The sequence below is a fragment of the Oncorhynchus nerka genome, linkage group LG12 (assembly GCF_034236695.1).
Source record: "Oncorhynchus nerka isolate Pitt River linkage group LG12, Oner_Uvic_2.0, whole genome shotgun sequence".
Lineage (NCBI taxonomy): Eukaryota > Metazoa > Chordata > Actinopteri > Salmoniformes > Salmonidae > Oncorhynchus > Oncorhynchus nerka.
In genome coordinates, this window is record NC_088407.1 from 7,516,657 (window position 1) to 7,532,477 (window position 15,821).

Here is a 15,821-nt window from a genome sequence, read left to right on the forward strand (position 1 = left end):
AGACACACTGGGTACAGACACACTGGGTACAGACACACATACAGACACACTGGGTACAGACACACTGGGTACAGACACACTGGGTACAGACACACATACAGACACACTGGGTACAGACACACATACAGACACACTGGGTACAGACACACTGGGTACAGACACACTGGGTACAGACACACATACAGACACACTGGGTACAGACACACTGGGTACAGATACACATACAGACACACCGGGTACAGGCACACTGGGTACAGACACACACACAGACACACTGGGTACAGACACACATACAGACACACTGGGTACGTACACACATACAGACACACTGGGTACAGACACACTGGGTACAGACACACATACAGACACACTGGGTACAGACACACTGGGTACAGACACACTGGATACAGACACACATACAGACACACTGGGTACAGACACACTGGGTACACACACACATACAGACACACTGGGTACAGACACACATACAGACACACTGGGTACAGACACACTGGGTACAGACACACTGGGTACACACACACATACAGACACACTGGGTACAGACACACTGGGTACAGACACACTGGGTACAGACACCCTGGGTACAGACACACACACAGACACACTGGGTACAGACACACACACAGACACACTGGGTACAGACACACATACAGACACACTGGGTACAGACACACACACAGACACACTGGGTACAGACACACTGGGTACAGACACACACACAGGCACACTGGGTACAGACACACACACAGACACACTGGGTACAGACACACTGGGTACAGACACACACACATACACACTGGGTACAGACACACTGGGTACAGACACACACACAGACACACTGGGTACAGACACACATACAGACACACTGGGTACAGACACACATACAGACACACTGGGTACAGACACACATACAGATACACTGGGTACAGACACACCGGGTACAGACACACATACAGACACACTGGGTACAGACACACATACAGACACACTGGGTACAGATACACACAGACACACTGGGTACAGACACACTGGGTACAGACACACTGGGTACAGACACACATACAGACACACTGGGTACAGACACACTGGGTACAGACACACTGGGTACAGACACACTGGGTACAGACACACTGGGTACAGACACACATACAGACACACTGGGTACAGACACACATACAGACACACTGGGTACAGACACACTGGGTACAGACACACTGGGTACAGACACACATACAGACACACTGGGTACAGACACACTGGGTACAGACACACTGGGTACAGACACACATACAGACACACTGGGTACAGACACACTGGGTACAGACACACATACAGACACACTGGGTACAGACACACATACAGACACACTGGGTACAGACACACATACAGACACACTGGGTACAGACACACTGGTTACAGACACACTGGGTACAGACACACACACAGACACACTGGGTACAGACACACTGGGTACAGACACACACACAGACACACTGGGTACAGACACACATACAGACACACGGGGTACAGACACACACACACAGACACACTGGGTACAGACACACTGGGTACAGACACACACACTGGGTACAGACACACTGGGTACAGACACACACACACAGACACACTGGGTACAGACACACTGGGTACAGACACACACACAGGCACACTGGGTACAGACACACACACAGACACACTGGGTACAGACACACTGGGTACAGACACACTGGGTACAGACACACACACAGACACACTGGGTACAGACACACACACAGACACACTGGGTACAGACACACTGGGTACAGACACACTGGGTACAGACACACATACAGACACACTGGGTGGGTACAGACACACACTGGGTACAGACACACATACAGACACACTGGGTACAGACACACTGGGTACAGACACACTGGGTACAGACACACATACAGACACACTGGGTACAGACACACATACAGACACACTGGGTACAGACAGACACACTGGGTACAGACACACATACAGACACACTGGGTACACACTGGGTACACTGGGTACAGACACACTGGGTACAGACACACTGGGTACAGACACACACTGGGTACAGACACACTGGGTACAGACACACATACAGACACACTGGGTACAGACACACTGGGTACAGACACACATACAGACACACTGGGTACAGACACACTGGGTACAGACACACATACAGACACACTGGGTACAGACACACTGGGTACAGACACACTGGGTACAGACACACACAGACACACCGGGTACAGACACACTGGGTACATACACACATACAGACACACTGGGTACAGACACACTGGGTACAGACACACGGTACAGACACACATACAGACACACTGGGTACAGACACACATACAGACACACTGGGTACAGACACACTGGTTACAGACACACTGGGTACAGACATACTGGGTACAGACACACTGGGTACAGACACACTGGGTACAGACACACTGGGTACAGACACACATACAGACACACTGGGTACAGACACACTGGGTACAGACACACATACAGACACACTGGGTACAGACACACTGGGTACAGACACACATACAGACACACTGGGTACAGACACACTGGGTACAGACACACTGGGTACAGACACACATACAGACACACTGGGTACAGACACACATACAGACACACTGGGTACAGACACACTGGGTACAGACACACAGACACACTGGGTACAGACACACTGGGTACAGACACATACAGACACACTGGGTACAGACACACTGGGTACAGACACACATACAGACACACTGGGTACAGACACACTGGGTACAGACACACATACAGACACACTGGGTACAGACACACATACAGACACACTGGGTACAGACACACTGGGTACAGACACACTGGGTACAGACACACTGGGTACAGACACACACACTGGGTACAGACACACATACAGACACACTGGGTACAGACACACTGGGTACAGACACACTGGGTACAGACACACTGGGTACAGACACACTGGGTACAGTCACACTGGGTACAGACACACTGGGTACAGACACACATGGCTACAGACACACTGGGTACAGACACACTGGGTACAGACACACTGGGTACAGACACACATACAGACACACATGGGTACAGACACACTGGGTACAGACACACATACAGACACACATACAGACACACTGGACACACTGGGTACAGACACACTGGGTACAGACACACATACAGACACACTGGGTACAGACACACTGGGTACAGATACACACTGGGTACAGACACACACACACTGGGTACAGACACACTGGGTACAGACACACTGGGTACAGACACACTGGGTACAGACACACTGTGTACAGACACACTGGGTACAGACACACATACAGACACACTGGGTACAGACACACATACAGACACACTGGGTACAGACACACTGGGTACAGACACACTGGGTACAGACACACATACAGACACACTGGGTACAGACACACTGGGTACAGATACACATACAGACACCCTGGGTACAGACACACGGTACAGACACACATACAGACACCCTGGGTACAGACACACATACAGACACACTGGGTACAGACACACATACAGACACACTGGGTACAGACACACATACAGACACACTGGGTACAGACACACTGGGTACAGACACACATACAGACACACTGGGTATAGACACACTGGGTACAGACACACATACAGACACACTGGGTACAGACACACATACAGACACACATACAGACACACTGTGTACACACACACATACAGCCACACATACAGACACACATACAGACACACTGGGTACACACACACTGGGTACAGATACAGTGGGTACAGACACACATACAGACACACTGGGTACAGATACACACTGGGTACAGACACATTGGGTACAGACACACATACAGACACACTGGGTACAGATACACACTGGGTACAGATACACACTGGGTACAGACACACATACAGACACACATACAGGCACACTGGGTACAGATACACATACAGACACACTGGGTACAGATACACACCGGGTACTGACACACTGGGTACAGACACACTGGGTACAGACACACACTGGGTACAGACACACTGGGTACAGGCACACTGGGTACAGACACACATACAGACACACTGGGTACAGACACACATACAGACACACCGGGTACAGACACACTGGGTACAGACACACATACAGACACACTGGGTACAGACACACATACAGACACACATACAGACACACTGGGTACAGACACACTGGTTAGACACACTGGGACACACACACAGACACACTGGGTACAGACACACATACAGACACACTGGGTACAGACACACTGGGTACAGACACAGTGGGTACAGACACACATACAGACACACTGGGTACAGATACACACTGGGTACAGACACATTGGGTACAGACACACATACAGACACACTGGGTACAGATACACACTGGGTACAGATACACACTGGGTACAGACACACATACAGACACACATACAGGCACACTGGGTACAGATACACATACAGACACACTGGGTACAGATACACACCGGGTACTGACACACTGGGTACAGACACACTGGGTACAGACACACACTGGGTACAGACACACTGGGTACAGGCACACTGGGTACAGACACACATACAGACACACTGGGTACAGACACACATACAGACACACCGGGTACAGACACACTGGGTACAGACACACATACAGACACACTGGGTACAGACACACGGTACAGACACACATACAGACACACTGGGTACAGACACACTGGGTACAGACACACACACAGACACACTGGGTACAGACACACTGGGTACAGACACACATACAGACACACTGGGTACGTACACACATACAGACACACTGGGTACAGACACACTGGGTACAGACACACTGGGTACAGACACACATACAGACACACTGGGTACAGACACACGGTACAGACACACACACTACAGACACACTGGGTACAGACACACATACAGACACACTGGGTACAGACACACATACAGACACACTGGGTACGTACACACATACAGACACACTGGGTACAGACACACATACAGACACACTGGGTACAGACACGCATACAGACACACATACAGACACACTGGGTACAGACACACACACAGACACACTGGGTACAGACACACTGGGTACAGACACACACACACAGACACACTGGGTACAGACACACTGGGTACAGACACACTGGGTACAGACACACACACAGACACACTGGGTACAGACACACCGGGTACAGACACACGCACAGACACACTGGGTACAGACACACATACAGGCACACTGGGTACAGACACACACACAGACACACTGGGTACAGACACACTGGGTACAGACACACTGGTTACAGACACACTGGGTACAGACACACATACAGACACACTGGGTACAGACACACTGGGTACAGACACACTGGGTACAGACACACTGGGTACAGACACACTGGGTACAGACACACTGGGAACAGACACACTGGGTACAGACACACTGGGTACAGACACACTGGGTACAGACACACATACAGACACACTGGGTACAGACACACATACAGACACACTGGGTACAGACACACACACAGACACACTGGGTACAGACACACTGGGTACAGATACACTGGGTACAGACACACTGGGTACAGACACACTGGGTACAGACACACATAGAGACACACTGGGTACAGACACACATACAGACACACTGGGTACAGACACACTGGGTACAGACACACTGGGTACGTACACACTGGGAACAGACACACTGGGTACAGACACACTGGGTACAGACACACTGGGTACAGACACACTGGGTACAGACACGCATACAGACACACTGGGTACAGACACACTGGGTACAGACACACTGGGTACAGACACACGGTACAGACACACATACAGACACACTGGGTACAGACACACATACAGACACACTGGGTACAGACACACATACAGACACACTGGGTACGTACACACATACAGACACACTGGGTACAGACACACATACAGACACACTGGGTACAGACACATACAGACACACATACAGACACACTGGGTACAGACACACACACAGACACACTGGGTACAGACACACTGGGTACAGACACACACACACAGACACACTGGGTACAGACACACTGGGTACAGACACACTGGGTACAGACACACATACAGACACACTGGGTACAGACACACTGGGTACAGACACACATACAGACACACTGGGTACAGACACACATACAGACACACTGGGTACAGACACACACACAGACACACTGGGTACAGACACACTGGGTACAGACACACTGGTTACAGACACACTGGGTACAGACACACATACAGACACACTGGGTACAGACACACTGGGTACAGACACACTGGGTACAGACACACTGGGTACAGACACACTGGGTACGTACACACTGGGAACAGACACACTGGGTACAGACACACTGGGTACAGACACACTGGGTACAGACACACATACAGACACACTGGGTACAGACACACATACAGACACACTGGGTACAGACACACACACAGACACACTGGGTACAGACACACTGGGTACAGATACACTGGGTACAGACACACTGGGTACAGACACACTGGGTACAGACACACATAGAGACACACTGGGTACAGACACACATACAGACACACTGGGTACAGACACACTGGGTACAGACACACATGACACACTGGTACAGACACACTACACACTGGGAACAGACACACTGGGTACAGACACACTGGGTACAGACACACTGGTTACAGACACACTGGGTACAGACACGCATACAGACACACTGGGTACAGACACACTGGGTACAGACACACTGGGTACAGACACACATACAGACACACTGGGTACAGACACACATACAGACACACTGGGTACAGACACACACACAGACACACTGGGTACAGACACACTGGGTACGTACACACATACAGACACACTGGGTACAGACACACATACAGACACACTGGGTACAGACACACTGGGTACGTACACACTGGGAACAGACACACTGGGTACAGACACACTGGGTACAGACACACTGGGTACAGACACACTGGGTACAGACACACATACAGACACACTGGGTACAGACACACTGGGTACGTACACACATACAGACACACTGGGTACAGACACACATACAGACACACTGGGTACAGACACACTGGGTACAGACACACATACAGACACACTGGGTACAGATACACACAGACACACTGGGTACAGACACACTGGGTACAGACACACATACAGACACACTGGGTACAGACACACTGGGTACAGACACACTGGGTACAGACACACATACAGACACACTGGGTACAGACACACTGGGTACGTACACACTGGGAACAGACACGCTGGGTACAGACACACTGTGTACAGACACACTGGGTACAGACACACATACAGACACACTGGGTACAGACACACATACAGACACACTGGGTACAGACACACTGGGTACAGACACACTGGGTACAGACACACATACAGACACACTGGGTACATACACACTGGGTACAGATACACATACAGACACACTGGGTACAGACACACGGTACAGACACACATACAGACACACTGGGTACAGACACACTGGGTACAGACACACATACAGACACCCTGGGTACAGACACACATACAGACACACTGGGTACAGACACACATACAGACACACTGGGTACAGACACACATACAGACACACTGGGTACAGACACACATACAGACACACTGGGTACAGACACACTGGGTACAGACACACATACAGACACACTGGGTATAGACACACTGGGTACAGTCACACATACAGACACACTGGGTACAGACACACTGGGTACAGACACACTGGGTACAGACACACATACAGACACACTGGGTATAGACACACTGGGTACAGTCACACATACAGACACACTGGGTACAGACACACTGGGTACAGACACACTGGGTACAGACACACTGGGTACAGACACACATACAGACACACATACAGACACACTGGGTACACACACACATACAGACACACATACAGACACACTGGGTACACACACACTGGGTACAGATACAGTGGGTACAGACACACATACAGACACACTGGGTACAGATACACACTGGGTACAGACACATTGGGTACAGACACACATACAGACACACTGGGTACAGATACACACTGGGTACAGATACACACTGGGTACAGACACACTGGGTACAGACACACTGGGTACAGACACACATACAGACACACTGGGTACAGACACACTGGGTACAGACACACTGGGTACAGACACACTGGGTACAGACACACATACAGACACACATACAGACACACTGGGTACACACACACATACAGACACACATACAGACACACTGGGTACACACACACTGGGTACAGATACAGTGGGTACAGACACACATACAGACACACTGGGTACAGATACACACTGGGTACAGACACATTGGGTACAGACACACATACAGACACACTGGGTACAGATACACACTGGGTACAGATACACACTGGGTACAGACACACTGGGTACAGACACACTGGGTACAGACACACATACAGACACACATACAGGCACACTGGGTACAGATACACATACAGACACATTGGGTACAGATACACACCGGGTACTGACACACTGGGTACAGACACACTGGGTACAGATACACACTGGGTACAGACACACTGGGTACAGACACACTGGGTACAGACACACTGGGTACAGACACACTGGGTACAGACACACACACAGACACACTGGGTACAGACACACGGTACAGACACACATACAGACACACTGGGTACAGACACACTGGGTACAGACACACATACAGACACACTGGGTACAGACACACTGGGTACAGACACACATACAGACACACTGGGTATAGACACACTGGGTACAGTCACACATACAGACACACTGGGTACAGACACACTGGGTACAGACACACTGGGTACAGACACACATACAGACACACTGGGTATAGACACACTGGGTACAGTCACACATACAGACACACTGGGTACAGACACACTGGGTACAGACACACTGGGTACAGACACACTGGGTACAGACACACATACAGACACACTGGGTACACACACCCATACAGCCACACATACAGACACACTGGGTACACACACACTGGGTACAGATACAGTGGGTACAGACACACATACAGACACACTGGGTACAGATACACACTGGGTACAGACACACATACAGACACACTGGGTACAGATACACACTGGGTACAGATACACACTGGGTACAGACACACTGGGTACAGACACACTGGGTACAGACACACATACAGACACACATACAGGCACACTGGGTACAGATACACATACAGACACACTGGGTACAGATACACACCGGTTACTGACACACTGGGTACAGACACACTGGGTACAGACACACTGGGTACAGGCACACTGGGTACAGACACACATACAGACACACTAGGTACAGACACACATACAGACACACCGGGTACAGACACACTGGGTACAGACACACATACAGACACACTGGGTACAGACACACGGTACAGACACACATACAGACACACTGGGTACAGACACACATACAGACACACATACAGACACACTGGGTACACACACACACATACAGACACACTGGGTACACACACACTGGGTACAGGTGATTGATACTGAATGTGTTCTGTTTCAGTGGCAGGACCCAGAAACAGTTGATGGAGTATATGCCCACAGGGGAGAAAAAACACAGACCTTTCGAAAGGTGGGAAGACAGTGTGTGTGTGTGTGTGTTTGTGTGTGTGTGTGTGTGTGAGGGTGTGTGCGTGCGTGTGTGTGTGTGTGAGGGTGTTAAACCCTGTCTCTTTCTCCATTAGGTCAGAGTCCAGACAGTGTAGATCCTCTCCTGACCTCCTCACAGACGTCTCCAAACAGGTAAACTATCAATCTACTCTACCTAGCAACCACAGGGAGAAAAATCTATCTACTCTACCTAGCAACCACAGGGAGAAAAATCTATCTACTCTACCTAGCAACCACAGGGAGAAAAATCTATCTACTCTACCTAGCAACCACAGGGAGAAAAATCTATCTACTCTACCTAGCAACCACAGGGAGAAAAATCTATCTACTCTACCTAGCAACCACAGGAGAAAAATCTATCTACTCTACCCAGCAAGCACAGGGAGAAAAATCTATCTACTCTACCCAGCAAGCACAGGGAAAAAATCTATCTACTCTACCTAGCAACCACAGGGAGAAAAATCTATCTACTCTACCTGTGCAAGGGTGAAAAATGTGCACAGCGGAGAAAAATCTATCTACTCTACCACAGGGAGAAAATCAACTCACAGGGTAAAAATCTATCTACTCTACCCAGCAAGCACAGGGAGAAAAATCTATCTACTCTACCCAGCAAGCACAGGGAGAAAAATCTATCTACTCTACCCAGCAAGCACAGGGAGAAAAATCTATCTACTCTACCCAGCAAGCACAGGGAGAAAAATCTATCTACTCTACCTAGCAACCACAGGGAGAAAAATCTATCTACTCTACCTAGCAACCACAGGGAGAAAAATCTATCTACTCTACCTAGCAACCACAGGGAGAAAAATCTATCTACTCTACCCAGCAAGCACAGGGAGAAAAATCTATCTACTCTACCCAGCAAGCACAGGGAGAAAAATCTATCTACTCTACCCAGCAAGCACAGGGAGAAAAATCTATCTACTCTACCTAGCAACCACAGGGAGAAAAATCTATCTACTCTACCTAGCAACCACAGGGAGAAAAATCTATCTACTCTACCCAGCAAGCACAGGGAGAAAAATCTATCTACTCTACCCAGCAACCACAGGGAGAAAAATCTATCTACTCTACCCAGCAACCACAGGGAGAAAAATCTATCTACTCTACCCAGCAACCACAGGGAGAAAAATCTACTCTACCCAGCAAGCACAGGGAGAAAAATCAATTTACTGAAAAATTTAGAATAATAGTAATGATGATAATAATAGTAATGATGATAATAATGTGAATAATAGTTTGACATATTATGCCTGGAGGGTGATTTTCAAATCAAACTTTATTAGCTACATGTACCTTACAAGCCCTTAAACCAACAAAGCAGTTAAGAAAAATAGCAACAACAAAAACAAGAAATAAAAATAACTAACTCAATAAAAATAATTAAAGATCTGCAGTAAAATAACAATAGCGAGGCTATATAAAGTGGGGCAAAAAAAGTATTTAGTCAGCCACCAATTGTGCAAGTTCTCCCACTTAAAAAGATGAGAGAGGCCTGTAATTTTCATCATAGGTACACTTCAACTATGACAGACAAAATGAGAAGAAAAAAATCCAGAAAATCATATTGTAGGATTTTTAATTAATTTATTTGCAAATTATGGTGGAAAATAAGTATTGTTGTCCAGGCAACACCTGGCCAGGTCTCTGATAGGCTGACTTGTCGCTGTCGGTGACCAATGTTGTGCCATCTGCAAACTTAATGATGGTGTTGGGAGTCGTGCAGTCATGAGTGAACAGGGAGGGGGGACTGGAAGGGGAAGTCGTCACCATCGGTAACGAAGATATTTAAAGGGAAATATTACAAAAGATGAATTGTATTATAGGTGGAGTCGGCCTGCCCTTATCTCCGGTCCGCATTTGTTTTTCATATAATAATTGAGTGTGAACATACACACATACACACATCAGGGGTGAGACACCTAATACCTTATTCACTTCCTCATCATACCATGGACAAAGACTGACATGTGTCGTTGAATGTCGATCCTGACCCCCCCCTGAGTCTTTCTCCTGACCCCCCTGAGTCTGTCTCCTGAGCCCCCCTGAGTCTGTCTCCTGACCCCCCTGAGTCTGTCTCCTGAGCCCCCTGAATCTGTCTCCTGACCCCCTGAGTCTGTCTCCTGACCCCCTGAGTCTGTCTCCTGACCCCCCTGAGTCTGTCTCCTGACCCCCTGAGTCTGTCTCCTGACCCCCCTGAGTCTGTCTCCTGACCCCCCTGAGTCTGTCTCCTGACCCCCCTGAGTCTGTCTCCTGACCCCCTGAGTCTGTCTCCTGAGCCCCCTGAGTCTGTCTCCTGACCCCCTGAGTCTGTCTCCTGACCCCCTGAGTCTGTCTCCTGACCCCCTGAGTCTGTCTCCGGACCCCCCTGAGTCTGTCTTCTGACCCCCCTGAGTCTGTCTCCTGACCCCCCTGAGTCTGTCTCCTGACCCCCCTGAGTCTGTCTCCTGACCCTCCCCTGAGTCTGTCTCCGGACCCTCCCCTGAGTCTGTCTCCTGACCCCCTGAGTCTGTCTCCTGACCCCCTGAGTCTGTCTCCTGAGCCCCCTGAGTCTGTCTCCTGACCCCGCCCTGAGTCTGTCTCCTGACCCCCCTGAGTCTGTCTCCTGACCCCCTGAGTCTGTCTCCGAACCTTATTCTGTGAACAGTTAACGAGGTTAAGGTTAATTTACAGTGACGGTCGAGGAACAAGGGGTTAACTGCCTTGTTCAGGGGCAGAACGACAGATTATTATATATTTTTTACCTTGTCAGCTCGGGGATTCGATCCGCCTTTCGGTCACAAGTCCAACGCTCTAACTACTAGGCTACCTGCCACTCCTATTTTCCATTTTTCATATACTTTTACTTGATATATATTTATAGTGAGGGATAAATCAATCAAATTCATCTGAATATGGTGGGGGAGGGGGGGGTGTCACAATTTCACCTATGAGTAAAACACAGAGCACACTAACCCCCCTGAGTCTGTCTCCTTAGCCCCCCTGAGTCTGTCTCCTGACCCCCCTGAGTCTGTCTCCTGAGCCCCCCTGAGTCTGTCTCCTGACCCCCCTGAGTCTGTCTCCTGAGCCCCCCTGAGTCTGTCTCCTGAGCCCCCTGAGTCTGTCTCCTGACCCCCCTGAGTCTGTCTCCTGAGACCCCCTGAGTCTGTCTCCTAACCCCCTGAGTCTGTCTCCTGAGCCCCCCTGAGTCTGTCTCCTGAGCTCCCCCCCCCCTGAGTCTGTCTCCTGAGCCCCCCTGAGTCTGTCTCCTGGACCCCCCTGAGTCTGTCTCCTGAGCCCCCCTGAGTCTGTCTCCTAACCCCCCTGAGTCTGTCTCCTGAGCCCCCCTGAGTCTGTCTCCTGACCCCCCTGAGTCTGTCTCCTGAGCCCCCTGAGTCTGTCTCCTGAGCCCCCTGAGTCTGTCTCCTGAGCCCCCCTGAGTCTGTCTCCTAACCCCCCTGAGTCTGTCTCCTGAGCCCCCCTGAGTCTGTCTCCTGAGCCCCCTGAGTCTGTCTCCTGAGAGTCTGTCCCCCCCCCTGAGTCTGTCTCCTAACCCCCCCCTGAGTCTGTCTCCTAACCCCCCTGAGTCTGTCTCTGAGTCTGTCTCCTGAGCCCCCCTGAGTCTGTCTCCTGAGTAAAACACAGAGCACACTAACCCCCCTGAGTCTGTCTCCTGAGCCCCCCTGAGTCTGTCTCCTGACCCCTGAGTAAAACACAGAGCACACTAACCTCTTTGGTTCAAAACGTGCTTCATGTAAAATATTTAATGCTGTAGCCTGGAAAATAAATACATGTGATTCTGGATGACGACATGAAAACAGTTTGTTTCCAACGAGGGTATCTAGGCGATACTGGTATCGCGGCAACACTACCAATGACAAATTCAATAATCTACATGAACATGTTTATCCACCTCTTGCTGTCTTTTGTGTGTGTGTGTGTGTGTGTGTGTGTGTGTGTGTGTGTGTGTGTGTGCGCGCGCGCATCTCCAGCTCTACGAGCAGTCCCACTCGTTCCCGCGCCCCGGATGCCACAGTGAAGAGGAAGTGGAAAGACAACAACAGGAAGTGGGAGGAGCTAACCCTAAACGCAGCCAATCAGCTGTCGAAGTGGTCTTCGCCACGGAACTGCAGCGGTCCCGCCTCCCACAAGCTTTCCACCAATCAACGGCCTCTCCTAAGCAAAGGTCCGCCTCTACATCGGTAGACATCGAGGAGAGGAGGGCAGGGGGGCAACGGCAGGGAGGGGCGGGGCATCACCACGGTAACAGCCGGGCCAGACTTCGGCCCAAACCCCAGCCTGCCTCCGACGCGCAGCAATTGGTCCTCCTATATCCCAATAACCCCGCCTACCAGTTCCATCCAGTCCTTCCAACATTCCCATTGGCCAGCTATCCGCACGGACATGCCTACTTTTTGGACGGTGCCGTAACCTCATTGGAGCGTCTCCCGCAGATGCAACGCTTAGACCACACCCTGTTGGAGGGGCTGACACACCCTTCTCTCTACGTACGCTCTGATTCGTCTTCCCTGTCGCCACTCAGGCGGAATCTCCGCCCATCCGGGCTGGGATTGACCAGGGTCTACCACGGTGGGTTCTTGAGCGGAAACGCAGCCAGGAGTTTCGACGTCGGGAGAATAGAGGCGGGACATTACAGCGACGACTCCAACTTCCTGCCTGGACTTCCTCGTCGTGCCACCAGCCAACCGGATGTTAAGCTCCCCAGAGTAGTCCCCGCCTCCAACCCCGCCTCTGAGTTCCGTCCCTTAGGTTACTACCCCCACCTATCACGTCACCAGACTCCACAAAGACCCTCCTACCTGCCTCTAAACTCCTCCCCCTTGCCAGACCGGCCCACCTCGCTGTGTGTTCTAGGGGGGGCTGGTGGAAGCTACAGTGATTCAGACCCAGAGGTAATCTACCCATACTACTGCCCAGTACCCCCGTTGGGTAAAGTGGTACGGTCCAATGCTCTGGCTAGGATGAGGTTTTCCTCTGGGAGTTTACAACTGGAGGAGGAAGAGGGGGAAGAGGACAGGTATAGCAGTGGAGGAGAGGGTACGCCTCGAATTACGAAACTGAGACTGTAGAATAGTGGTGTGTGGGTGTGTAGATCAACAGGTGTTGTGTGAATAGTGGTGTGTGGGTGTGTAGATCAACAGGTGTTGTGTGAATAGTGTGTGTGTGGTCAGGGTGACATTTGGTGTATTCAGGATGTTTTGTACATTGAAGAGACACCCCCCCCTAGAGATACCCCCTCCTAGAGATACCCCCCCCTAGAGATACCCCCCTAGAGATACACCCCCCTAGAGATACCCCCCCTAGAGATACCCCTCCCTAGAGATACCCCCCTAGAGATCCCCCCTAGAGATACCCCCTAGAGATACCCCCCTAGAGATACCCCCTCCCTAGAGATACCCCCTAGAGATACCCCCCTAGAGATACACCCCCTAGAGATACCCCCTAGAGATACACCCCCCTAGAGATATACCCCTAGAGATACACCCCCTAGAGACATACCCCTAGAGATACACCCCCTAGAGACATACCCCCTAGAGATACACCCCCTAGAGATACCTCCCTAGAGATACACCCCCTAGAGATACCCCCTAGAGATACACCACCCCTAGAGATACCCCCTAGAGATACACCCCCCTAGAGATACCCCCTAGAGATACCCCCTAGAGATACCCCCCTAGAGATACACCCCCTAGAGATACCCCCCCTAGAGATACACCCCCTAGAGATACCCCCCTAGAGATACACCCCCTAGAGATACCCCCCTAGAGATACCCCCTAGAGATACCCCCTAGAGATACCCCCTAGAGATACCCCCTAGAGATACCCCCTAGAGATACCCCCCTAGAGATACCCCCTAGAGATACCCCTAGAGATGCCCCCTAGAGATACCCCCTTAGAGATACCCCTAGA

General features: G+C 50.5%; 1 protein-coding gene across 1 annotated transcript in view; it reads left to right on the top strand.

The window, feature by feature from the left end:
• LOC135574408 (FERM domain-containing protein 7-like) overlaps positions 1-15,156 on the top strand; it is a 72,383-nt gene extending 57,227 nt beyond the window's left edge. Inside the window, exons 9-11 of the mRNA XM_065025998.1 lie at positions 9,802-9,881; positions 9,988-10,040; positions 13,883-15,156. Coding sequence (XP_064882070.1) covers positions 9,802-9,881; positions 9,988-10,040; positions 13,883-14,980 — 1,231 coding nt within the window. The 3' untranslated portion in view covers positions 14,981-15,156. The remainder of the gene's footprint in view (positions 1-9,801; positions 9,882-9,987; positions 10,041-13,882) is intronic.
• Positions 15,157-15,821: the final 665 nt, after the last annotated feature.